Here is a 26781-nt window from a genome sequence, read left to right on the forward strand (position 1 = left end):
GCAGGCATGAGCGTACCGAGAGGGGGACAAGGTCACTTTGTAAAATTGCGCACTCTTTATTCATAGGTCATGATTATTTTCTTAGAGTCATCATAATATGAACCTGTGAACACCCGCACAGTCCGCAGCGTCCGTCTCCAGGGAAGGAGGTGACGTGGTTGCACGCTTTGCCCTCCAGGAAGCACCCCCCCTCCCTCCAAGAAGCTGCCCCCCCCCCTTGGGAAATAATCATCTAGGAACGCCCCATGGACGCAGATCCTGACAAAGATGCTTCAGGTGTGCCTTCAAGTGGACGACCTCTCGCCTCGCCCTCTTCACTGGTGGATTCCTAGATCTATTTGAAGCAACCTACACAGCTAAAAAAGAAGTTTAGTGAGAAGAAAAGAAGTGAAGCAACTTACACAGCTAACATAAAAAAGTCAAGCGCCAGAAATGCAAAATAAAATCACAATATAAGTTAGGTCAAAGAGGCGGTGAGCAATTGTCCGGCCTCAGCAGTTTTTGGTGAGCAATTGTCCGGTGAGCAGTTGTCCGGTGAGCAACTGTCCGGTGAGCAATTGTCCGGTGAGCAATTGTCCGTGCCCCACACCATCCCATTCAGTGGTCATTCACTGGAGTGCTCACCCGGTGTCTCTTTGGCCTAGCCACAAAACTTTTTCATAATCTACACCATCCTATTCAGTGGTCATTCAGTGGAGTGCTCACCCGGTGTCTCTTTGGCCTTTCCATTTTCAGCCTTCTGACAGTTCGGCGTTATGATTTTTTGGTCTTGTGGCTGTCGGCCTTCTGATAGTTCGGCGTCATGATTTTCGGCCTTTTGATAGGCTCAATCAGCCTAAATAAATGCATTGCATTTAGCAACACCTATTCAAAAAAATGAAAAAAAAAGGAGAAGGAGGAAGCTCCTAAAACCCCTTGGACTTTATGTATAAATGAACAAGATAAAATCAAAGGGACCTGACGCGCGACGAGGTCCCGGAGCATGATTTCCGTCTCATAATTGCGCTGATTATTACACAGAAACTTCAGTACTATATTTTTAGACACTGCTTGGTTTTCACAGGGTACTTCACATTACATTTACACCAGACCTTTCGTTCAGCGTAGACACTAGTTCAGCGGAGAACCCCAGTGACCCGGAGCTTTTCTTATCTTCCTCAGAAGGCCTCCCTTTGTGCGCCGTGCAAAGACAGACGGGTACAAGTTTTGGGTCATCCGGAGGAGGAGGAGGAGGAGGAGTGTCGTTGGGAGGAACCCGAGAGGTCTGCCTGCCTGATTAGGCGGCATGTTTCTCGGGAAGGGAAAGGTGGTGGAGGGGAGGAGAGGAAAGGGTGAAGTGGAAGACCGAGCGGAATCCGCTCGGGGGGAGGATAGCTGCGTCCATGGGCCGACTTCAGGGGAACTGTGCCGGCATACGCCTATTACACATCTGAGGGAAACCCAGGAAAAACCCCAGACGGCACAGCCGGCCCGCGGATTCGAACCGCGGACCTCCCAGTCTCCAAGCGCACGCGTTACCGCTGCGCCACCGGAGCTGGTTTGGGTCATCCAACGTGCAACTAGCAAGGATTGTCGAAAGATGGAAAATCCAGGGAACCGGTCTCGAAAAATTGGCCGTATCTCAAAATAACGTGATCGAAGTCCCCGTTGCAAAATAAACTACTGTAAATAAATGTTATCTGGCTGTTTCTGCGCGGAAACTGCCAAAGCCCACTTAGACTAACCTGAACATGAAAATGCAAACACCGAACTTTTACTAACTAACGTGCTGTTCCGTCGCGTCCGTTTCATTTATCTCCTATTTCTTAACTTTATTTATTTATGTATTTTTGGAATAGCAAGCCGACGTCCCGTTTGACTGACCTTTAGCATGTTCTTTTCTTTTTCTTTTCGTCTAATAAATATATCCCCCTCCCCCGTCGCTGTCGTTGGTTGTCGTTGGTTTTCTTTGCTACGCGAACGTGAATTTGGGTTCCGGAAAAGACTGTTGCCCATTGCGTGGGCGGAAATAATTGTGCAGCGGCCGCATGATCGATTTTTCTTATTGGTTTACGTGGAGCGTTCATGAAAAAAAAAGAAAATAATAAAGATAAAAATAAAAATAAATTGATCAATAAAAGAAAGAAAGAGAAACAACAAATAAAGCTGCAGTTCTAAGTACCGTTATCCTAAGAAACATTTATCTGTGTGTAATCCGCTTGCTGGCTGTTTCAACATTACGAACATTACAGGGCAGTCCTGTTGAACGTTACTGGAATGTTCGTGAAGTCGGCCTTCCACTAACCGTAAATACGAGAGATTCTCGTTAGCCTTATGAAACAATTGACTGAGTAAGCACAAACCCGAAACGGCAAAATCGAGCAAATTGACGTTTCATGTCAAGCTAACAAACAAAACAAAAAAGAAGAGGTTTATTGGTCTCGGTGGTCTCTTACACGGGCCGCGACAACGCTGGCTCGTCTACCCAACGTTCCCCCCCCCCCCCCCCCGACAATACTGGCTGACGATAATCCCTTTACGAGCAGCTAAGTAAGCTTTTGTTTTGGTCTCCAAGGCCATGCTCCAAGTCCGCTGTCCATGAAAGTAAAGAGGAGAGAGGGAGCACTACAGGGCGCTTGCGCGCCGCATGGTCGGCGGATGGATACTGTCAAAATGTTCCGCGCGGTTTTTCCTGTGCTATGGCTAGAGGGCGACACAGAATGACGCGGTTTACGGGGTTTTGAGACGGTATTTATCCGTACTCACTTTTCATGCTTTATAAAAACGGAAAGTGGTAGACATATAAATTTGATATCTATCGATTCCTGAAATAATTCCAGAGAAAGTAAATGGAAAGGTTTTTTCGAAATGGCTATAGAAGTTTAATAAAACCTGTTCAAAAAGGGAGGAAAAAAATGTGTATTTTTTTCGCATTCGTGACGTCGCCGTAAAATACATACGACATATATGAGAAATCCTGTAGCGTAAATAGTTTCATCTCGTCTTCCTCTTTATGATGAAAGCACCCGCGTCAAAATCTGCGCGGCCGTTACCGAGAGAAAGCATAAAAACTGTTCCATAGGAAATACATTGGGACGAAGAGCTGGTATGCCCTCTTAATATTAATAGACAGCTGTGAAATTGGTAGCTCCTGGTTCCTGCAGGTTACTGTCTGTTCAAATGGGCTTTCTCCATTCTTGAAGCACATGCTACAAACTGACTTGTTTGTCGTGATGTCATACGTAAAGTACTTTCTTGCTGGATTGGAGCGATCGCGTCCCATCCGAACGTCTGTTGCTACTGTCTAGCCAGCAAGCACCACCGCACGAGTAGGACGCAAATCGAGGAACACCTTCACGCACAAACGCGCTCGACGGCTCCGTTTTATTTCCTTCGTGTCCTGTCCACAAAAGAGTTGCCACTTCGCACGGGCTTGCCCTCGCGTATGCGTAAATATATTCAACTTAGCTGCTCTCCGACAAGGGACGCGTTGCGCGGCATTACCGATAAAGAAGCAGTTATGCAGCCCCCTTGGGTCGCTGTTTAGTTGAGGAGAGTTTGCGGGGATCAAATTAAAACAAACACTACGGCACATTGCTAGAGAGTCACATGTACCTCTAAGTCTGTGTGCGTGTGCGAACGATAAACCATTACAAAGGGAGCCTAAGGGTCATAGCATACCGACATACATTCCACCGTAACCGTAACCCTCGTATAGTATCCATGACATGACTTCACAGCACACGACGTCTGTTTCATTCGCCTATCCGTAGTCCAAACCGGCGAAGTTTTTTCTTGGACCGAAAACCGTTAAATATATATTTCGGTTTCCCTCCTGAGCGAAAAAAACGTGTACGGTTTCGATTCCGTTCCGGTTCGCACCAAAATAGCGTCTTTTTTCGGTTTTCGTTTCCGGTTTTCGGTTCGCTCCGACACCCTGGCGAAAATCAACCAGGCGGGGGTGTGTAAGGTTTACTAATTTATTTCGACTATTTTTGTTGCGATACTGTGCATAGTTTTTGTTCTGCAGTTATGCAGTTATGCAGTTATCTGCAGTTATCCGTGGAGGTCATCATATTTCTGTTAAAAAAAGGTTAGGTTCGCTTGGCAGTTTTCAATGTTATATTAACAAAAATAAATTTCCTGCAATTAAAAATTGTCCAAAGCGTTCCTGAATGGTGGCAAAAGTTTTCAGGAGGTAACTGCCGAAAGACGTATAATCCTCCGGCGAGTACCTCGCCAGGTAGAATTTTTTATCACTTTAGGTGAAACACCCTCTACGTACACAGAAGAGGTGATGGAGCCTGTGGGAATGAGCTTCCAGTTCTTGATGTCATATGACTCTTTCTTAAGTGTTTACAATCACCTGTTTGCAGACATGTGCCCGTACAAGTAATTGATTACCGTTACCAATTACTCGTCTCCAAATGTAATTGAGTAACGAGTAGAAAAGTAATGCGTTACTCCGGTCGTTACTTTGCATTCACCCAAATTATACACGTCCTCGAGTGCCTCAAAAGGTTCAACAGGGGAACAGCTGAAATACCACGAAAAACTAAATGCGTAGGACAAGTAGATCTGTACGTCTACTGTATTTATCACTTGGGAAGACGTTGACCTGATTGTGGAAGAGCATTGCCTAGAACTTCCCTATGACTCACAGTAAAGGTTGTTCTTTTCTTCTCTCTCTTGAATCCCCGTGGCTGGCAGGTGATTATGACGGTTGAGTAAACGTACTCGACAGCAGACGATCTTCAACACATGGTATCAGGTTTATTTACAGCAATAGACTTTGTTGCAAAATTTACATATTATGGCAAAGTCACTCTGGGGATGCCACGATATTTCACTGTTAAGAATCCACCGTTTAAAATCCCATACTTCTAAATTAAAGATTTAATATGAAGAATGGCCGAATGATAGTGTCGAATAATACATATTACTGACACGCCTCGCAGTATTGCGTGATTTTGACGTCAGTAGAAGTCATTGTCGTGAATAAAAACCAGGTTTTTTGCGACCGTTAGGCTTAGCATGGCGGCCACATCAAAGCAGCAAAAAATGTTAGAATTTGGTTAGGTTTGGTTAGTTGTCAGAGGTTAGGTTAGTTTATGTGTTTTGTGACAGTTCACCACATCGTTTTCGGGGCTCCACACAGTTGGGAACGCACGCAACGCTACGCTAGCGCCGTTTGGGATTTTGAACATATGGGATTCTAAACGGTGGCATTTCGGGATACCCCCGTCACTCCGACCCTCCGAGCAAGTCCGTTTGCTACGGAGTCCGCAAGCCAAGTCTCCCTATTTTCCAAACTCCCCCGCTCTCAGCGTTGTTTTTCGTCCCCCCGATGCCCTCCTTTCACGAGACTCATGTTACACACTCAGGAAAATAGAACAAAACAGCGCCCTCGCACAACAGTTAGCTCCGTCTGGCCAGACGTCTTCGACACTCAAAATTTATGGCCTCCTGTCGTCCGCTATGGACTCGTGCGAAGCACTACACACAGAAACCCGACCCTCCGTGTTTTTGCGCCAGAATCTGGTGACTGCCTCCACATCACATATGTGAGAGGAACGACGGCAAATCTTCAATGTGGTCAGTCGTTTTCTGCGAAAGCGCGGGGACACATTGCCGTAAAAATACAAAAGAAACCCGGCATTTCTGTTGCACAGCAAGTTCCAACTTTACACTCATTAAACCGCCAAAGCTTTAGGTACCAGTACCACCACACTGGTGTAGGAAGAGATTAGAGAGAGAGACCCTGAAATTCCAGAACGTTATTACAATTACCTATATGACAATTACTATAGTAGAACGGCCCAACAAAGGCTGACGGCTCGAGGAGCTAGACCTGTGGCACAGCATCCGAAAGATAAGTTAATCTCTGCGGGAAAAGTAATCAATCACTGAGTAATCGATTACTCAGAAAAGTAATTGATTACTCGAAAAATTACTTTGGCAGTAAAGTAATTGATTACTCGAAAAATTACCCAAAAGGTAGTTGATTACTAGTAACGCGTTACGCACAAGTCTGCCTGTATGACACTTGTTGAATACACAACTCCCTTTCTTTTCATCTAATCTAATCAGATGTTAATCATACTGTTGAAGATAGATAATTCGTTAAACTACCAATGACAGTAGTAAAAGGGGGTGCCGAAATAAAACGCAGGCGATTTAGACCCCTGGGCCCTGCCCTGAGCCCTGCGCGTAGTTTTCCCCGCGCGGCGCGTGTGCGGAGGGTTGTCCGCGTGCTTATCGGCGGGGGGAGGGCTGCGTGCGCGCTTACCCGCTCACATTTTTCAGCCTGGGCCGACTTTTTTCGACATTTTTGAGCCTTGGCCGACTTGGTTCGCGTATTTTTTTCCGCACCCGGCGGGGTGCCCTCGGGTGGAGGCGCGCGGCTGAAGGGCTGCGTGCGCGCTTACCCGCTCACATTTTTCAGCCTGGGTCGACTTCTTTCGTCATTTTTCGATCTGTGCCGACTTCAATCGTAATTTTTTTCCCCGATACAACAAGTGTGCAGTAGGCTGTTTACATGCAAAGGATAGCCATACACAAAAGTACAAGTGAAAATATATTTATTAAAGTCATTAGTGTCAGAAATCACGTTATGACTCTGCGTGAATGGGAAAAACTTAACCAAAAATCTGAAGTAGAAGAAACCCAATACAATACACGTAACAAAGAATATACTTATTACAGGTACAATACAATAGCATTGAATAGCTATCACAAATCAAACAATATTTTTTTATTAACAGTAGTCATACACACAAGTTTTCAATGAATCAGAATTAAAGTGGAGTAGCACATTTAATCAAAGAAGATATTCTTGATCAATACACCCTATTGAAAAATGCTTCAGAAAATCTTACAAAAGAAATCTCCCAGACCGCTGAATGAATTTCTATGAGGTTATGAGACTAAATCTTACCAAATTTCTCTCAGAGTTTCTTACAGGGATTCTGTAGGATTCCAGGGAGGCTTTCCTACAGGATTTCTTACAGGCAGTGGCAATGCAGCTTTCTTACAGGGTTTCTTACAGGGTGGCCTGTGAGGCTTTCTCACAGGGTTTCTTACTGGCCTCGAGGCCCGCAAGAAAGCCTGTGAGAAAGGGTAATGGGCCACCCTGCAAGAAAGACCCTAAGAAAGCTGCACTGCCACATGAAAATTGAAGGATCCCAGACTTACTTGCTGAGAAGTATTCAGAGTATGTCGCATGCCGTCACTGAAAGGAATGTTGCAGAACATTTGTTGCCCAGCCAATAAATTCAGAAAGGCATGACCCAACGCATTGCACACTTACTCGAAATGTCCAATGCGACGACCAAAAAATTACTTTATGTGATTATGCCATGTTTATGTTTTGCATTTTGGGAACGCGTAGGCTTCCTTGCGTAAAAGCGCCATCCAACTTTCTCGAGGCGAGAATGTGTTACGACCACGAACTCGGATCCAATGCTTTAATTCCCGCTGCATGCCGCTTCTTAAGAGTTTAACCTAGAAGAAACAGCATTTCAAAAACCACGGTTACAAAACCATGTGTGGGCGTGAGAGATAGGCATAGAAATATGTTACATACCGTTTGCCCAAAGCGCAGTTGCTTTAACCATCTCACTGCATTCTGCCTTCCGGTCCACAGAATACTTGCGAACAGTGGTAAAGACGCATAAAGAATGGGAATGCATAGCACGGACGATTATATACCACACGCACACGTGCTATATACCTCAAAAGCGACGAAAATCCTGAATGCCAGGCGATATTTGCTTGTGATGCGTAGCTGCGTCCATGCGCTTCCTCGTTTCAAAGCACACTAGCTAACTTGCTGGCAGTTGGAATAAACGCCTCCACTAATGTACGATGGAATGTCATAACAGGTTATATAATTAATAGTTTCAATAGGAACGACAAAGCGGAGCAACCATGACACTTCTACCTAAGAGGGATTATTTACAAACATACGAAATCGCACGAACTACTTTCCAACACGAACGACATACACTCTCTGCGGCCCGTCAGTTTTTGCTCCATGTTCATCTGACAGGGAAATATCCTTCAAAATTTTTCTTAATACTGAAGAGATGTTCGTGAGAAAGTCAGTCCTGCATGAATCACGCTGTTTTCTCATAGAAATCACAAGGGCAGACCCTGGATTATCCCACAGGTTATTTTCTCATTTGGTGTGCCTCTGAGGATATGTATAGGAATCTGCATCCTCTGTAGAAAATTCTGAGAGACGAAGACGCTTCTCTATGAAATTCTGAGGGAATGCTATGTTTATATGAGATTTTCTGAAGTATTTTTCAATAGGGCAACTACAATCAAAATTAGAAGTTTTATTATAAAAAGACTGAGACGTGACAACCTGATAGATGTAAGTAATTTGGAGCATGACATGGAAGCTAACTTTAATATTCCAACATGACACAAATTTAATTAATCAGTTTATGAAGTCAATAGCGCAGACATAAGGAAATAATTCGAATCAACACATAACATTGGTAGAGAACCTAACTGACGTATTCTCCAACATGTAGGGAAATAATAGCTACACAATACCATATCAAAATGAGAAACAGTCACCACATTTAGTCAAAGAAGATATTATTAATATGATTACAAACAAAAAAATACAAGTTGTATTATAAAAAGTCTAATATTCCTATACGTGAGAACCATCAGTGCAATAGCGGGAAGTTCTGATAGTTGTATGTAATTAAATGTGAACGGCACAGACCCTGGAAGACCATGGGACAAGAACGACACAAACACAAGAGGAAATAAGATCTATACCACTACAAAGAAGTTATTCCTAATCAAAACAACAGAGGAGAATGATCTATCATTACTACTATCATAAAATCATCCTCGTGACATAATCTAATCGAACACTATACAATTTTCATTCTAAGAGACACTACAGACCTTACTTTGTTTTATGAATCCAACACAGAAAATAGATATGTTAAAAATGAACATCACCACATAGCGCGCTCCTAGCCAACAACCAGCTCTGATCATGCCTGCACTGATTTGTTGAAGATGGGTGCAGTTAGATGTATGGAAGACCACGGAACACGAACGACAAGAATGACACGAACACAAGAGGAAATAAAATCTATAACACTACATTTAACCAAAGAAGATATTCTTAATCAAAACAACAGAGGAGGAGAATAATCTATCATTGAACCATCATAAAATCGACCAACATACAATTTTCATTCTGACAAACACTACGAACCTTGATGGAGGTATCCAAGACATAGAAAATATGCACTGTTTTCATCTCGGTTTTCACTCTTTTCGTCAAAGCCGGGAGACTTTATGTCTCTATCTATATGACCAAGACGAAGCAACTCCCATGCTTTAACACTCAAAGGGTTGGAGGCTATATTCATTCGTCCAGCAAACAGGGCGTTCTAGAGGTCAGATAAGATAGTTCAAAGGCGATATATTTTATTGTGCAGCGCAAATAGATGTCGATATTATTCGCGGGGATCACTATCTTTTCGTATCCCACCCTTGAAACGGAAATCTTTTGTCAAAGTTGTTCACAAGTCGACTAAGTTTGTACAGATGCGGTATTGTTATTGAACATGTAGAGAAAGTCCAAATTATTAAACGGTAGCAACAATACTCAATAAAAAACGAGAAACAAGTTTAATTACATCAAGTTTTGTAATATCTTGCAGCAGAAACTTCTATATAGATGAACCACACAGAAAAATCAAATGTGAAACACAATGATAGTGATATGGTATTGTGTGTGTGTTTGATTAGATTATGTCACGAGCATGATTTTATGACAGTTAAAATGATAGATTAGTCTCCTCTGTTGTTTTGATTAAGAATATCTTCTTTGACTAAATGTGGTGACTGTTTCTCATTTTGATATGGTATTGTGTAGCTATTATTTCCCTACATGTTGGAGAATACGTCAGTTAGGTTCTGTATTAATGTTATGTGTTGATTCGAATTATTTCCTTATGTCTGCGCTATTCACTTCATAAGAAACTGATTAATTAAATTTGCGTCATGTTGGAATATTAAAGTTAGCTTCCCCTATATCATGCTCCAAATTACTTACATCTATCAGGTTGTCACGTCTCAGACTTTTTATAATAAAACTTCTAATTTTGATTGTAATTGTATTGATTAAGAATATCTTCTTTGATTAAATGCGCTACTCCACTTTAATTCTGATTCATTGAAAACTTGTGTGCATGATTACTGTTAATAAAAAATATTGTGTTTGATTTGTGATACCTATTCAATGCTATTGTATCGTACCTGTAATAAGTATATTCTTTGTTACGTGTATTGTATTGTGTTTCTTCTACTTCAGATTTTTGGCTAAGTTTTTCCCATTCACGCAGAGTCATAACGTAATTTCTGATACTAATGACTTTAATAAATATATTTTCACTTGTACTTTTGTGTATGGCTATCCTTTGCATGTAAACAGCCTACTGCACACCTGTTGTCTCGGAAAAAAAATTACGATTGAAGTCGGCACAGATTGAAAAATTATGAAAGAAGTCGACCCAGGCTGAAAAATGTGAGCGGGTAAGCGCGCACGCAGCCCTTCAGCCGCGCGCCACCCACAGGTAAGCGCCTCCACCGGAGCGCCGCCCGCCGGGTGCGGGTAAAATTTACGCGAACCAAGTCGGCCAAGGCTCGAAAAAAGTCGGCCCAGGCTGAAAAATGTGAGAGGGTAAGCGCGCACGCAGCCCTCCCCCCGCCGATAAGCACGCGGACAACCTTACGCACACGCACCGCGCGGGGAAAGCTACGCGCAGGGCTCAGGGCAGGGCCCAGGGGTCTAAATCGCCTGGGTTTTATTTCGGCACCCCCTTTTACTACTAATGACAGTAATCTTTTTGGTATAATACGCCTTATTCATAAGTGCTGCCATCTCGTGGCGGCGGGTGGCGGCGGCGCCATGTTTGAGTATTCGGGCGGTCGCGCTATGTGCGATTTTCTGTAGCGGGACCAGCTGGAAAGTCGGGAAACTTGCGATCCAACCTTTTTAGCATGGCAGGCGAGCAGGAAGAATGCACAGCCGAGCTCACGAAGCTAACGTTGTACCGTTATACGAACGTTTCTTTCGAACAACTTCGTTATTGTCTTCTACAGCGAGCAAACAGCATCGGATAAGCACGCTCGGCGTAGCTGCAACTTCGTGACTGAATCTCACGTCAAACTGCGGAATTTTGGGGACTCTGTCGCTTTTGTACATATGAATACTCAACTACATGCACGAACTTTACAGCAGAGTGTTCTGATGCGGTGTGTTACGCAGTTACGTAGCGGGTCCCTATATGCGCGTTTGTGCAGCATGGAGTGGCGATGGATGATCTTACTACAGGACTCTCTGCTTAGCTGCTGGTCCTGTTCAGTAACGGAATGAAAAAGCATTTGAGCACCTGTGACTAGACACATTTTGTGTACCTTCAGTAAAATATCAGATGTACCATACTCGCACATGTAGTTACCAGTTACCCAACAAAAGGTGAACGGATACATACTTTCTTAGATTGAAGTCATGTGGAGCTGACTGTTCACACAAAGAAAGAGGAAGAGCCCCTTTCTTGGAGACACAGAAAACCAGACTTTCTGTGATGATTTGACGATTTCCTCGCATCATATGCCATTTTCTTTGTGATGCAAAGGCAACGGCACATCAGAAGGAGCACATTGCTTTTGCTCTGAAATCTGATGTGCCGTACTTGGTTATCTGCTTGGTACATAGCTCCTTTTTAAAAGCAATTATAGCAACAATGTCCCAAACGGATATGCACCACTAAGAGAGACAGTGCACAAAGCTCATTTTCCCAATCATCTTCTAAATGCTGGTCTGGCAGCACGCTTTCACTGGACATTCAACACTCCTGCACATAAATGAAGACCTCTGTAGCTCGCGTTTAGTATAGACCTACTTCTGAAAGAAGCTGCCGTCCCGTGACACGCCAAACAACCTCAATCTAAGCATGTTCTGACCGTGAACGTGTCACGTGCCTTTTTAATTATTTTAGAGGCAATAATAGCGAACTGAGGATTTCCCTTATGGGTATTCGAGCCAATATTGCCCTTTTGGGTGCACAGTGGCACGAGCAGTAATGGGGAGTTGCCGGTCAACCTCCCGAGATGCCGCGTTGCTAGCGAAGGCGATGTGGCGAAAACCGAAACCACCGGCAGCTATACTCAAACATTGCGCGTAAACGTAGTCTCCGTCTCCGCACATAGATGGCGCGCACTTATGCATAAGGCCCGTGCCGTGTATGCCAAAGGGAGTCTGGCCATTAGGAGGAGCCTAAAAAAGGGGCTCGACCTGTCAATCAAATTGAGCGTTTTTCATTGGCTGCTGTTTTCTATGCGGGCCGCCATGACACCAAAATTTTCCCGAAAATGGCGGCGTAGCTTGGAACGGCGAAGCGAGGATTTCATGACAATTTTTTTTTCCACAAATAACGTCAATTTTATTCCGTAAGTGTACATTCTGTTGCAATTATCTTGCAAATCACCTTTAAATTACGCTCCAGTGTCGATGTTTACCTGAAAATAATATGTTTCGTCGTCCTTGTTAGGCCTAGTAACGACAGCGATCACAGGCAAATAGCGAGAAAAACGCTACAAATGGCCAACAATTTTCATTGTATGACATACTTTTATTCATATACACACCTTTGCCCGTTCTTGGTTCAGTCTTGTTATGTTTCATAGTTGAAATACGTATAATACCGGCAGTCTGTTCCAACTAGCGGTTCTGCAGGCCAATCAGTTCTGCTAGCAAGCACTTCTGCCTTCTGCTATTCTGCGTCTTCCCGGCGTGCCCCTCACCATCCAGATGGCGCCGTTAAAAGTGGACGCAAAATACATTATGTTGCTAGGTCGTCAGGGAATATCCTATTCAATCTAATCCAATCCAGTTTCCCGAAAATGTCGGCACCCAGTTAATAGAGGTAATATATAGCTTGGATAGCCTGGGGTTAATAGCGAACTGTATTTTGGCTCGTGATTGGCCAGAGAGCTCAAAAGGTGGGTGGAGCTCCAGGTATAGGCATGTTCCATTAATGGCCAGACTCCCTTTGGCATACACGGCTCTGCATAAGGCGTATTACGGGCCTATTTCAAAGTTGGCGACTTTTAGCGGACTGCTGGACTCAGTGGATTGCTTTTTGGCCAAATTTGGCGGGATTTAGCGACTTTTCAAACCAAATGTAGCGGCTACAAGCAGAGAAAAAGTCGCAAAACTGTGCGGCGGCCTTGCGCTCCGTCAGGGTCAGTGTATATAGAGTGTCCGCATTGTGTCCAATCGTGATAATTTGCATTATACATTTTTATAGCACTAAGTATCCCTGCACAGTTCCCCCTGATGTGGGTTCGGGACGCACACCAACCCCCTTGTGACCCACCCCTTCCTGTTGTCCTATCTCCATCTGTCGACGCCGCTCGTAGCCACAGTTGCTTCGTGCGCTAATATGGAATGAAAGCACACATTAGGGAGTTTTAGCGTATCGGAAGCGCTGGGAAAACTATACGATAAAGGGAGCTGTCAAATAGGTCACCGGTAATTTCGTGCAGAAATGACGTCAGTGTCCTCGCTTCGTGTCAAGCGCCTCACAGGTTCCGATAGGCAAGGTGCTTTGTGATCGCTGGTTGTTTAAAACTGGTTTCCCAGTCGCTTCTGAAGCAGTATGGGTGGCTGTTGCGCTGTTGTGAAGGGCTCACTCTTCCCTTCAGGACTACAATGTCAGGTATTGTCACAGCGACGGTAATGCTACTTCTCCTACATCTGAGTGTATGGAAGAATATAAAACCCACAACATCAAAAACGAATTTTTGACATTTGGATTAAAACACATTTTTGATTTGCAGCTGTTATGCTCAATGTTATATTACGTGCGTGCTCACCGTTGGTAAATTAGTTTATGTACACACACACACACACACCCATACAAAACAGTATATTAATCAAGTTCTGACAGTCGCGCTTTACCGCTTCCTAAATATGTTTCTAGAGCCAGGCACATCCACCTCCAGCACCGATAGCGTGCGTCGTCTCCTAGCCTAGACTAGAGATGCAAAATTTTCGGAAATTTTGGATCGCTTAAAAAAAAAAAAGAAACCGTTTTCTTTCGGGCTTTTTCCCGAAAAATAGGAGAAAATGGAAACAAACGCGGTTATTGCTGAGTCGAAGCATTGCAGGCCAAGCCACAGCATACAATGAGCTAGAAACTTTAGCAGTGTTCACCTTCTAGGCATAAATGCGGAGCAGAGCATCCCATGAGACTGCTGTCTACTCAGCGATAGGTAATCGGAACAACCCGTCCACTCCGACTAGAAGTCAGACATTATGTGAACGCGATGGCGATCGCTTGGAACAGAGAGACGGAGCTCTAGGTTGGTGGTTGTTGGCGGATTAGAGGCACCTAAGGTACTTTTGGCGGGTTGGAACGCATCGAAGGCACGAAAATTTACATTTTTGAATTTTGTCGCCCAGAAATTTTGGAAAATTTTTCCCGAGACGAGGAAAAAAACTATTTTCCCCGACGCATCTCTAGCCTAGACACGGAAGTCGACTCTTTTCCCATGATTCTTAGAAAGTACCGGTCACCTATTCAAGATCAGCAACGAAACGTCAGCCACTTCAAAGGAATCAGATGCTTGACCTATCACGTTTCCGGGAGCGTTATTGTAAAGATCTTCTATCTCAATCTCTTTTAATTCTTCCAATCCTTCTAAATCTCCCTACTGAACCAGCGCCGCGATAAAGGAACAACCGAGGGGGGAGTGCGCATCGCGAGAGTGAGGAGGCACCTCTCCGTCTATAAAGCAGCGTGATGCGACGTTACGACGGAACGTTACGATTCTGCGTCGACTATCGATTTCGAAGATTGAACAAGGGACAGAAAAACATGCTTAACGCTGCCCCGTGTAGATGATGCCCTACACTCTAAAAACTGAATTTCACCGCATAGCACGGTCTGCGCCAACCATTGCCACGAGTGATAGGGTTATCGCTTCTGATTCGAAGAAAAACGTGGAGGCGTACGACTTTTTGTGTCAATTGGGTACATGGGAAAGGCGTACGCCTCCCTCTCTCCTCGAATCAGAAGCGATAACCCAATCTTTCGTGGCAATGGTTGGCGCAGAGCGTGCTATGCGATGAAGCTCAGTTTTCAGAGTGTAGATTGACTACGTCATTTCAGGTACTTCATCAATGAATTGGAAGAGTGGGTGCCGGCAAACTGAGGTAGACGATAGGGACTGCGACAAAAGAGTAGCCTTTATTTGCTCCTCGACGGGCTTTACGAATTCAAGGTAATGTTGTTCAGTGTGTGTACGGCACGAAATTCCAGCGTGTCATGGATACCGTCTTGCCTGGCCTAAAGTGGCAAACGTGCCTCGATTGCTTTCGATGATGTCGTGGTATCTTCTCGAAGGTTTGAAGAACACCTAAAAGGCTACGTGTTATCTTGCAGACCCTTAAGAATGCGCACCTCACGTTGAATCCCGAAAAATGTCACTTCGGATACAGGGAGCTCAAGTTCCTCGTTCATGTAATTAGTTCGGAAGGAGTACTCGAGAAGGACTCGAACGAGTACTCGACGAGGAAAAACGAAAGTTGTCCCCAATGTGGCCTTTCCAAGGTCAAAGTAAGAACCCCCCAGTTTCTTGTAGTTTTGTTCGTAGAGACTCGAGATAGTCTCGAAGGAGTACTCGAGGAGGCAAGACGAAAGTTATCCCCATTCTGGCCTCTCCACGGTCAAAGTAAGAACTCCTCAGTTTCTTGTAGTTTTGTTCGTAGAGGCTCGAGAGAGTCTCGAAGGAGTACTCAAGGAGGCAAGACGAAAGTTGCCCAGTGTTCTGTAACTTTGATTGTACAATCGTTGCTTCATGGGCTATCCTCGAAGGTAGCCGCCCCTCGTACCGCGTCATACAAAAAGATGTCAAGTCCTTGTGGACTGCTGACGAGGAGTCCGCTTTCCAGAAACTGAAATGACACATAGCAGCTGCACCGGTATTGGGGCACTTTGACAAGGGCACACGGCGGAAATACATACGGATCCAACAACCAGAGCTCTGGGACTGTCCTTGTTCAGTTGCAAGACAGCCAACAAAGAATCGTTGCATAGCCTAGTTGTTCACTACATCGCTACTGAAAAGAGAGAGAACACCACGATAGGTCGTTCGTAAAAATGCTCGACAGGCCAGCTCTGTCCGAGAAACAACGTGATCAATAACTTAACCGTTACATTCAGTATCTTGACAACTCGCCTCAAACATTCAGGCTACTTCAGAAACTGCAGTCACTTGGGCTTAAGGGCGCTGTCCTTTACAGGTAAAACCATCGCCCACGTGGTGTTCCTTGACTGCTTCTCATGTGAGGGAAATGCATGACTAAATCCCAACTGTGACCATCCTTCGTCAGGGCACCTGGGTTTCACCCGAAATCTAGCTCGGACGCAAAATATATACTACTAGCCTCGACTGCGAAAATGTGTTCGTCGTTACGTCAGAACCTGTAGAGAATGTCAGCGCCGCAGAAGTCCTTCTTTTAAACCAACCGGGTATTAGCAGGGCGATGTATTAACAGGGAGTCTGGGCCTTATATAGGAGGAGCCTAAAGAGGAGGTTCAACCTGTCATTCACAGTTGGACGCTTCTTACTAGTTTTCTTTTTACCACGGGGACCACCATGACACGTGACTGCCACCCAAAGGTCAGACTGCCACACGGGCAGAAAAAATGACACTAGCGTGTAACGTCACTCGGGTCCTGAATGCGATTTCTTAGGGTAGTCGTGCTACACATCAGATTGGAATGACATTAAACGCGATTATGTCGATGTGGGTCTCCCACTAGCCGCGTAAGAGATAGGGTACTTCAAGAGCGTCTACGGGTCCAAAGAGATTGAAAATACCCATAATAACACACAAAATGATGGAATTTGCTTTATTTCATAATTGATGGTCTGTACTATGTCGGAAAAACCGTCGTCATCATGCCTGTCAGCTCGCAGTCTACGCCAAAAGCAGATATGCAAAAAAGCCATCGTGAACAACCTCACGCATTTTGCCAAAATACCTGTTTTCGTGTAATTTAAAAAAATAATTACGCGGTTCGTAGCATAGCGAGTAGCTTAATGGAAGTTTTCAATTGCTCTTGTCCTCAGACAATGGGAGCGCGGGAACGCATTTCATGGGCAAATGAGTTGTGGTGATCTCATTACACGGAAAATGTTATTCAGACGAATGCCATCAACTATCTCCGTATGGCACGGCGGGAATGACATTAAGACTTAACTCATTACGCACTTAATGTCATTTTTCGTGCCTGTGTGGCAAGGGTATCATTTTAACAAAACATCACAAACTACTCTGTTTAACGCTACAGATGTACATCCTCATCATTTTATGAAAACACAGCTTCAACTGCGCTGTCGATATCAAACTGAAAATCATGTGTATTGTCGGCATCGCTAGGCCTAGGGAACAAGGCGGTCACAGTGAAATAATAAGGAAAACTCAATGTGCAGTACATTTTTGAAGTTCACTATTCAATTTTATAGATGTAAACATCGTTGCCATTTTGTTTAAGTCCAACAAGTCATGTTGTTCAATTTTAAAAATCGTACCAACGACATAACGTGTACCAGCAGGTAGTTCTGCCGGCAGCGGAAGCACGACGGATAGCAGATTGCAATTATCGACGTGAAATGCGTGGCCCAGGTGGCGTTCATCAAACTGGCATAAGAATCCACGAGTTTTGCAAATCTTAAGTATCTGTTTCAATCTTATCCAACCCACTTGCCACCCAAAAAAAGAAGGTGCTGCCCATGTAGCATTAGGCTGGCTGATAATGCCCTAGCAGTTCAAGACGTCATATTGGTCAGACAGCTAAAAAAAATCCACGCCTTTTCGCAGATACATGCGAAGAAGAGACAACGATACCTGTATATAGAGTCACTGAATAGCTTCGCTCAGGGTATTGCATTCCTTTTCCATGACACATGCCGACAGCCATCTGGCAACATTGACAGCGCCGCTCTCCCATTGGACAAAATCTGCAACTCGGCAGCATTGTCCTGACACGCGAGTGGAACCGCACGGGATACGGACCTTTCGGTACGGGACATTTCGGTACAGGAGCTTTCGGTACGGACATTTCGGTACACGGACCTCTCGGTACACGGACCTTTCGGTACAAGGACATTTCGGTAGACGGCCATACAGCTGGAATATGGTCTTCGGCTTATTGGTTATGACAACGTGTTTTGTTCTCAATACAGATTTTTTATTAAAAATGTATGAGCTACAGCCGTCCTGTTTTCACTTCTAACATCTCTGGGACGGCAGATATTCTTTGCCGGCTATTGTCACTCAAACGGCATATCTGGGACTCTTATAGATTTTTCATAAAAAATCTGTATAAAGAAAGACACTCTGTATAAGGAAGGGCATTACAAGGTTTTGCACGTACGGAAACATCAGTTCGTTGTTCCTTTCCGTTGTTCACTGTAAATTAAAATTACCATGACCATTCTTTTTCTTTTTTTTAACCGCTTTCAGCGAAAATACGTTTGCTGAAAAGTCCGGCAACCTCTTCATTTCCTTTTTCACGAACATAACATTTTTGATGACCTACATTAACAACGGGCATCTGGGATGTCATCTGTGAAAGAGAGTAGGACAAAATAAGCCAGATAAAAATGCCCGCCTGCTATACCGGGGGCACTGTTTTCCGGTAACGTTTTCTCCGGGGTCATTCTTTCCTACGCCCTTCTGGTGGCCACCGGTAAGGCACTGCAGAAAGGCTACTTTGCGATGATTGCAGCATGCCGATACAGGCAATTTTAGGGGAACATCTACACTCCCGTCACCACGTTTACTACCATTCTTGAGCTTTTTTGTGTGTGTCCTGCAGAGGGAATCCCATCAAAAGGTCAAAACACGAAAGGCCAAAAGATTAAAATGGCCAACAGACGAAGGGTCGAAAAATCAAAACACCGACCTATCTGAAGGCCGAAGACACATTGTTCAATTTTTTCGCACAAGATTTCAACATAATGTCCGTCCAAGCGCGTGTAAACTGTAAACACTCTCTTTGAACTAACCATATAAAGAAAATTTAACCTAACCTTAGCCTTGAATTTTGACTTTCGGTTTGTTCGAGGATTCGATTTTTCGGCCTTATGGCTGCCACTCCCTGCAGAGGCAATGCCTGGAAATTGTACTTTTCGCGGCGACCATCTAAAGACATGTATCGTGCATGGGATGGTTCGAGTATTTCCCTTGGATGACATACTGAAACAACGCATTGCATGATTAATGCATAGTCTAGGTACTCGCAATTTTAGGTGCTCGAAAAGAAAAAATGAAACAGTCACCGTTTTATGACTAACAAGCCGAAGACCACCTTCCAGCGGTGTGGCCGTGTACCGAAATGTCCGTGTACCGAAAGGTCCGCGTACCGAAAGGTTCGCGTACCGAAAGGTCCGTGTACCGAAATGTCCGTACCGAAAGCTCCTGTACCGAAATGTCCTTTACCGAAAAGTCCTAGACCCGAACCGCACACCCTTAACAATGTACTTCACCGCATAGCTCGCTCCTAGCCTAATGCCATCATCATCATGCATCATGCATCGGTCTCGCGCCTGATTTGGTGAAACAGGAAGCGTACGCCTTTTTTGTATCATAATTATGTACCGCATAATCGGTACGAAAATCGCGTACGCCTCCCGTTTTCAACAAATCAAGGGACAGACCGAAGTTCATTTTTAAGCGTACACTCTTAAAAATGAACTTCACCGCATAGCACGCTCCTAGCCAACCATAATCTCGAATGATATCGTTATATGCCCTGATTTGTTGAAAACGGTAGGCGTACGCCTTTTTTGTGACAATTGCATAATTGTCACAAAAAAGACGAAGTGAAGTTCATTTTTAAGAGTGTACATTTTCTTTCGGCCAGGCAAAATGACCGTATGCTGCGGTAAACTTATGTCACATCGCGAATTACAGCGCGTCGACACGCGTTGGTGAACAAGGCACTGGAATTGGAATGGTTGTTGCCAGCATATAATCCTTTACGAGTAGCGGTTACGTAAACCTGGTTAACTGACGAAATTTAATATGAACAGATTGTACCTCCTCACTACAAAATCCTTAGAAATTACAGAAATGGGCGGGGTTTGGGTGTGGTGATTATTGTTAAATCGAGCATCCAATGTTGCTTGTTAGAAGACCAGCCCCTAATGAAACTGTTTTGTGCAAAATAAGTACCGGTCGTGCCGTTTTTATTATTGGTGTTATGCATAGATTGACAAGTTACCCGTCTAAAAGAACTCGTTACAAGTTAAGTTACCGTGTGCAAAATGTAACTAAGTTAATAACGAAGTTCTTCAGCACGAAATGTAACTCGCAGTTACTGAGTTACTTTAAAAAAAGAACGAGTTACTTCCAAGTTACTCCGGACACAAAATAGCATTACGCAGGTGCAGCGCGCGTGAGCAGTTGAGTTCGACCTTGAGTTGCCCGCGAAGGAGTGCAACACGCTTAGATCGTTTTCGTTTATGTCCAACAATAGACCTCTCCCTGTTTGTAAACAAATGACGTCATAGTGTTCGACAGCGCCAAAATTTGGTAGAATTGAACTACGCTCGAAGCTAGAAGTGAACAAGGTCGCGCCCGAAAGCCACGGTCTTGAGGGGGTTGCGACATGGTCCCTTAAAGGGACGCGACCCTCAGTCCTACTTTTCTTTCGATTACTTTCAATGGGAGACAGCGAACAAGTGCCCGTTCGTAGAACCCAGCCCTCCTTCCGATTTGTTTCGATTTTAGTCTATCAATAACGAGAGGATAGAGAGGTAGCAAGGGAGCTGGCGGTATAGATCCATAACTTAAAAACCCGAGACTAGGGGACAAAAAAACGACAAACACAGACAAGGTCAAGTGAGACCTTGTTTGTGTGGTCGTTTTTTTTTTTTTTTTTTGTCCCCTACACTCTTAAAAATGAACTTCACCACATAGCACGCTCCTAGCCAACCATCATCCCGAATGACAACGTTCTCGCCCCTGATTTGTTGAAAACGGGAAGAGGAGCCTATTTTGTGCCGTGCATAATGGTCACAAAATAGGCTCCTCCTCCCGTTTTCGACAAATCAGGGGCGAGAACGTTGTCATTCGGGATGATGGTTGGCTAGGAGCGTGCTATGTGGTGAAGTTCATTTCTAAGAGTGTAGGCTCTGGTTTTTAAGTTATGCCTATCAATGTCATGATGACGTTTCTTTGGTAGAGGTCTATTCGAACGCTTTGCACCTTACCCCCTGTGGGCGCACAATGGTTCAGCTTCATGTCAATGGCAGCGGTTCTTACTTCCTGAATAAAATACTGTCATTGATTGAATATCACGTTTTATGGGAAAAAATGCCATGAAGGAACCAGAGAGACGTGTGATATGTGGACGTGAGTGAAAAACGAGTTAAAAGTAACTTGGAACTTAACTTAAGTTACTTTGGCAAAGTTACCTGAAAAAGGAACGAGTTCCTCTGAAAGTTACCACGGCGCAAAAGTACCGAGTTAAGTTACAAGTTACCAAAAAAAGGAACTTAGTTACGGTAACGAGTTACTTGCAACGAGTTACCTCGAACTCTGGTGTCATGTATAGGCCACCTAATGATACACCGTCCTTCCTTACGAATCGAACGGAATATACTTCTAAAAATTCAACACGGAGAATCCGACTACTGCTTTTAGTTGTTTTAATTTGACACCCATTGGTTGGGATACCTTGCAAGAAAACCAAGCGGATATAACTAATTCTGGATTGTCAAGTGACCTTTTGCTACGTTATAGCCTCAAGCAAATTGTAAAAGATTTTACGCGAGTTGGTTTATCTTCGAGCAGCATTCTGAACTTGGAATTCTTCCCTTACTCTTTACCTGCTGAAGTTGGAAGTTGATGTGGTGGAAGGTGTACGGTGATCACGAATTCATTGTCTTGAATTGCGATTTTGAAATGAGTAACTCAGGACACACCACGAAATATGTACAATCAATGTGATGATGCGGTGTGATATGTGTAATCAATGTGATGATGTTGGGATCTTGGACTATCTGGACCTTAAGTTCTCAAGTTCTCCGAATTCACATTGAAAGCAAGTGATCATGATGTGAATGAGAGCTCATTGCGACGATAGCTCTGCCGTTGCTATGATGTGAATGAGCTATCGGAGAGGACGAAGTGTTCCTGCCTCTTGTTTTACCTTTCTTTCCCCCGCTTTGACTTTGATGCTGGTGACAACCGTCTTATCACAAAGAAAACAAAACAGCCGTCTTATCAGAAAGAAGGAAAGACAAATGAAGGCGATGACGGTTCCCCTTCTAGACGCACCTTCTTTGCGCTCTTGGGACAATCAAGCAGGCGGAGCTAAGGCGGAACTTTTACTAATTTTTTGGGACTACACTCTTAAAAATGAACTTCACCGCATAGCACGCTCCTAGCCAACCATCATCTCGAATGATATCGTTATCTGCCCTGATTTTCTGAAAACGGGGGGCGTACGCCATTTTTGTGACAATTATGAACAGCATAAGTGTCACAAAAAAGGCGTACGCCTACCGTTTTGAACAAATCAGGGCACATAGCGATATCATTCGAGTTGATGGTTGGCTAGGAGCATGCTATGCGGTGAAGTTCATTTTTAAGAGTGTACTTCTGTTGGGATACTGCGCATAGCTTTTGTTGGGACTGTGGCTATCCGCGGAGCACTTCATATTTCTGTAAAAAAAGTGAGGTTCCCTTGAAAATTTTCAAATTTGAAAATAACAAATTTCCCTGAATTAAAAATTGTCCACACCCTTCCTGAATGTTGTTCCTCAAAAGTTTCCAGAAGGTACTTGCCGAAAGTCCCACAATTCTCCGGCGAGTACGTCGCCACAGTTAGAATTTTAGGTGAAACACCCTGTATACTCTGCTTATGGCAGGCACGTTTCAGTAACGGACTTAACAAGCAAAACTTGAAACATTACAAAAACGTAGGAAAATTGAGAGATTACAACCAGTTTGTAGGATAATGGACAGTCAATTAGGCACTGAGGCAAATCACTACATTGTTCTGAGGAACAGGTAATGGCACTGCGGTCACGTCACCGCCAGTATTTAAACGTTTCCAAAGCCGAATAAATAATTTTCAGCACTCATATTTTGTTCGTACTCAAGAAGATTGGAATAGGCTTCCAGGAAATATAGTAGAACACCTACACAATTTATTATGGCATTTCATGGTATTATATCATATGGTATTTTATTAGGACATTAGAGAGCTTTATGCAACTCTGATTCCACGAGCTTCATTTTTCGTTTGTTTGTTTGTTTGTTTGTTGTTCTTCCCTTGTTTTCTCCTTTTCTATATCGCACGGGTAGGTGTTCTTGGTTTTGTTTCGACTTCGTGTTTGACACTGTAGTTAGTGTACTTAATATTTACTGTATAGTTAATATGTGTGAAGTGTATATCTCCTGTTATGGCTCGTCAAGGACCAACAGTATTTATACATAAATAATAAATATCAAATTCACTGCGCGCTTCAAGGCACTCGCAACATGCCAAGGTTACATCTATCTGGCCATGCTGACCGATTTCCCGGAGCTCAACTTGGTCAGTGAACGACTGACCTAAAACGTACTCAAAACTGTCTCCATTGTCGTTCGTAAGTCTCCTCCAAACATATTCCAAACATTTCATACACACATTTTCAAAATGTTGCGTCATTTAGCCGCAATGTCAAACCTATCCCCAGCGCCAGCAAAGCTCACAATCAGCTGCCGCTCTAAATAGCGTGATCGACTGACTTTTTTTTTTTTTCATATGCTCTCCGATTTGCTGTTGCGTCAACCAATGACGCGCCAAATAAAACGTCAAAAACGACGACCTTTGACAAAACGTTCCCTCATACAACTATAGCTGTAAAAGTGAGTGGAACTTCAGGTATAGGCTCTGGGTTTTAACAGCCCATACTGCTACCACGTTTCCCATTCCAGCAGGTAGGCATCAGCGTCCTCGTCAGTGTGTCTACGATCCACACCAAACGGTGTGCAGAAACAAAGGCTGCAACACGAAACAGCGGAATTCTTCATGGAACAAATCGCACAGCGCCGTGGTGCTCCTGGACTTATCATTACTGAGAGGGGTTCCGCCTTTACTGCCAACCCACGCACGAAAATCCTGCCTTCTCCCCATCCACACAATGATGTCTCACGGATATCCAGTATACGTCAGAAGTTGGATGTTGGGATATCCCGGGGTTAACGAGTTTCGTCCCATATATGTACGCTCAGAGGTCCAAGTGAGAGAAACAAGGAGTCATCTTTGACGTCGGACAGACATCCAACCCAACAACACACGGCTGTCCTAGGAATATCCGATGTACGTCTTAGGCTGGATGTTTGGATATCCTGGAGTTAACGAGTTTCGTCCAATATATGTACGATCACATGTCCAAGTGAGAGAAAGAGGGAGTCCTCTGGGACGTCCGAAAGATATCCATTGGGACGTTAAGCGGACGAGGAGGGACGTCTTATGGACATTTCTTCCACCTAATGCTTCTAATAAACCAGGCATAATATATTTTTAACTTGAAAGCACGCGTGCTATATTACTAACCTGAATAATTCAATTAATCCGACTAAATTGTTGGACTACATTAAATTAATTGTTAACACAGTACATGCTACGCCCAGACCCTCGCGGACTTCTCCAACGGACTTCTTCCTCAACTTCTCAGCTAGCTCTCATCCTTCATTGTTCGCTTTGTGTCGGTTCGCTGACGTGTTGTGCGCACTTGACAAGTTCGAATATACTAAGAAACAGTCTATGCTGGTTCTTTGGCGTTTTGGTTCTTTGGATATCAGAGGGACATCCATCAGACAGACGAATCCGACCACGGACGTTAGGACATTAATCGAACATAGTGGATATTCGGTGTTGTTGGGGTCAGTCACACGGCGCACTGACTTGCCACAGCCTCCCACTCAGACGAACGAGTTACCAGGACTATTTGGCAAAACACTCGCCGACACGCTGTCAATGTACCTCGACATCGAACACGAAATTTGGGACGACGTACTCCCTTACACGCTAAAAACAGAACTTCACCGCATAGCACACTGTGAGCCAACTATTGCAACTAATGATAGGGTTATCGTTTCTGATTAGAAAGGGGAGCGTACTCCCTTTTGCGTCAATTGCCATGTGTCCAGATTGGCACAAAAAGGCGTACGCCCCCTTTCTATTCGAATCAGAAGCGATAACCATATCATTCGTGGCAACGGTTGGCGTACACCGTGCAATGCGGTGAAGCTCTGCTTTTAGAGTGTACGACACATTCGTCTACAATACTATCATCCAAGATACAACCGGATATGCCACATTGCACTTCGTGTACCGCCGAGAACCTTCAACCACAATCTACACAATGCTACCGCGTCAATCTGACACTATATCCGACCGGCACGGAGCCTGATTCTACAAACGAGCGGAGGAAGAAAGGCAACAGGCACGGACACGGATAGAATGCGCACAACACCGCGATACTCGCGGTTATAACTTGAGTAGGCGTGACACTTCCTTCAATTCAGGCGACTTCCTTTGGGTGTGGTCCCCGAAACGATGACGCGGTCTCAGCCAGAAACTTGTCAAGCGGAACTTTGTCCAGTATCAAGTCGTGCGACGCGTTGGAGAACTCGATTGCGAAGTTGTCCCATCAGTAAACGAGGCAGCACGACAAAGGTGTTTGCCTGAGTACACGTCGTCCGCATGAAGCAGTACCGTACTGGTTGGGACCACCGACACACTATGCATGGAGGCGATGCCCGCGGAAGAGACAATAGAACGTCTTGCCTGCAGATACGTACGCCAACGCCATCCTCGCCAGGATAGAACACTCAGTAGACTCAGAAAACCACCACGGTACATTCCTAGTTTTCATAATTAAAACACACTCCCAAGATTTGAACGGCAAACTACTCCGCTATTAAAACCCACTCTCTACGTTTGAACTCTGACAGTATTTCTTACCTGTGTTCCAAGCAGGCAGACCACAAGGACAAAAATCACACCAGATCCCCATTTCAGATGCTGCGAACAAGAGCCGACCTGTTTCTCGACTTGAGGGTCTGTAGTACATGCTGTTTTCATGACTGGAGAACCTAGGGATTCCAAAATATTCGTAAAGCCAAGCCACTTTGGACGGTACAGTGTGCAAGCAACGTCGCTCGCGACGCGAGCGGCCCTAGTGTACTGTGACGATGCTTATCACGATTGCCACTACCACAAAATTTTTTTTTTTTTTTTGGGGGGGGGGGGGAGGTATGTTTACTTTAAAAAAGAAAAGGAAAGGATTCTAGCTCATCATAAGAAATCATAGCCAAATAAATATTACGCTCTCGCCATCAGATTCGTCAAGGCAGAAGGAGGCTCTATGCATCGCGCGCAATGCACGAGCACAAAAGTACGGTCTCAGACGTTTAAAGCGGGAATAATCAAAATGTGCCGGAAATCGAAAAATCAAGCTGAAAACGTCTGAGATCACGAAAACAGTGCTAAATAGCGTTTTTAGAGTGTTTGGCGACGTTTAAAATGGGAATAATCAAAATGTGCCGGAAATCGAAAAATCAAGCTGAAAACGTCTGAGATCACGAAAACAGTGCTAAATAGCGTTTTTAGAGTGTTTGGCGACGTTTAAAATGGGAATAATCAAAATGTGCCGGAAATCGAAAAATCAAGCTGAAAA

The 26781-nt window shown here is 44.2% G+C and overlaps 1 protein-coding gene across 1 annotated transcript in view; it reads right to left on the reverse strand.

Annotated features, from left to right (window-relative positions):
* Window positions 1–26465, reverse strand: part of LOC135396012 (uncharacterized) — a 47540-nt gene extending 21075 nt beyond the window's left edge. Inside the window, exons 1-2 of the mRNA XM_064627082.1 lie at window positions 26431–26465; window positions 26067–26197 (exon numbers count right to left, since the gene is read on the reverse strand). Of these exons, the coding sequence (XP_064483152.1) occupies window positions 26067–26186 (120 nt within the window). The 5' untranslated portion in view covers window positions 26187–26197; window positions 26431–26465. The remainder of the gene's footprint in view (window positions 1–26066; window positions 26198–26430) is intronic.
* Window positions 26466–26781: the final 316 nt, after the last annotated feature.

The sequence above is a fragment of the Ornithodoros turicata genome, chromosome 5, assembly GCF_037126465.1.
Source record: "Ornithodoros turicata isolate Travis chromosome 5, ASM3712646v1, whole genome shotgun sequence".
Classification (NCBI taxonomy): domain Eukaryota; kingdom Metazoa; phylum Arthropoda; class Arachnida; order Ixodida; family Argasidae; genus Ornithodoros; species Ornithodoros turicata.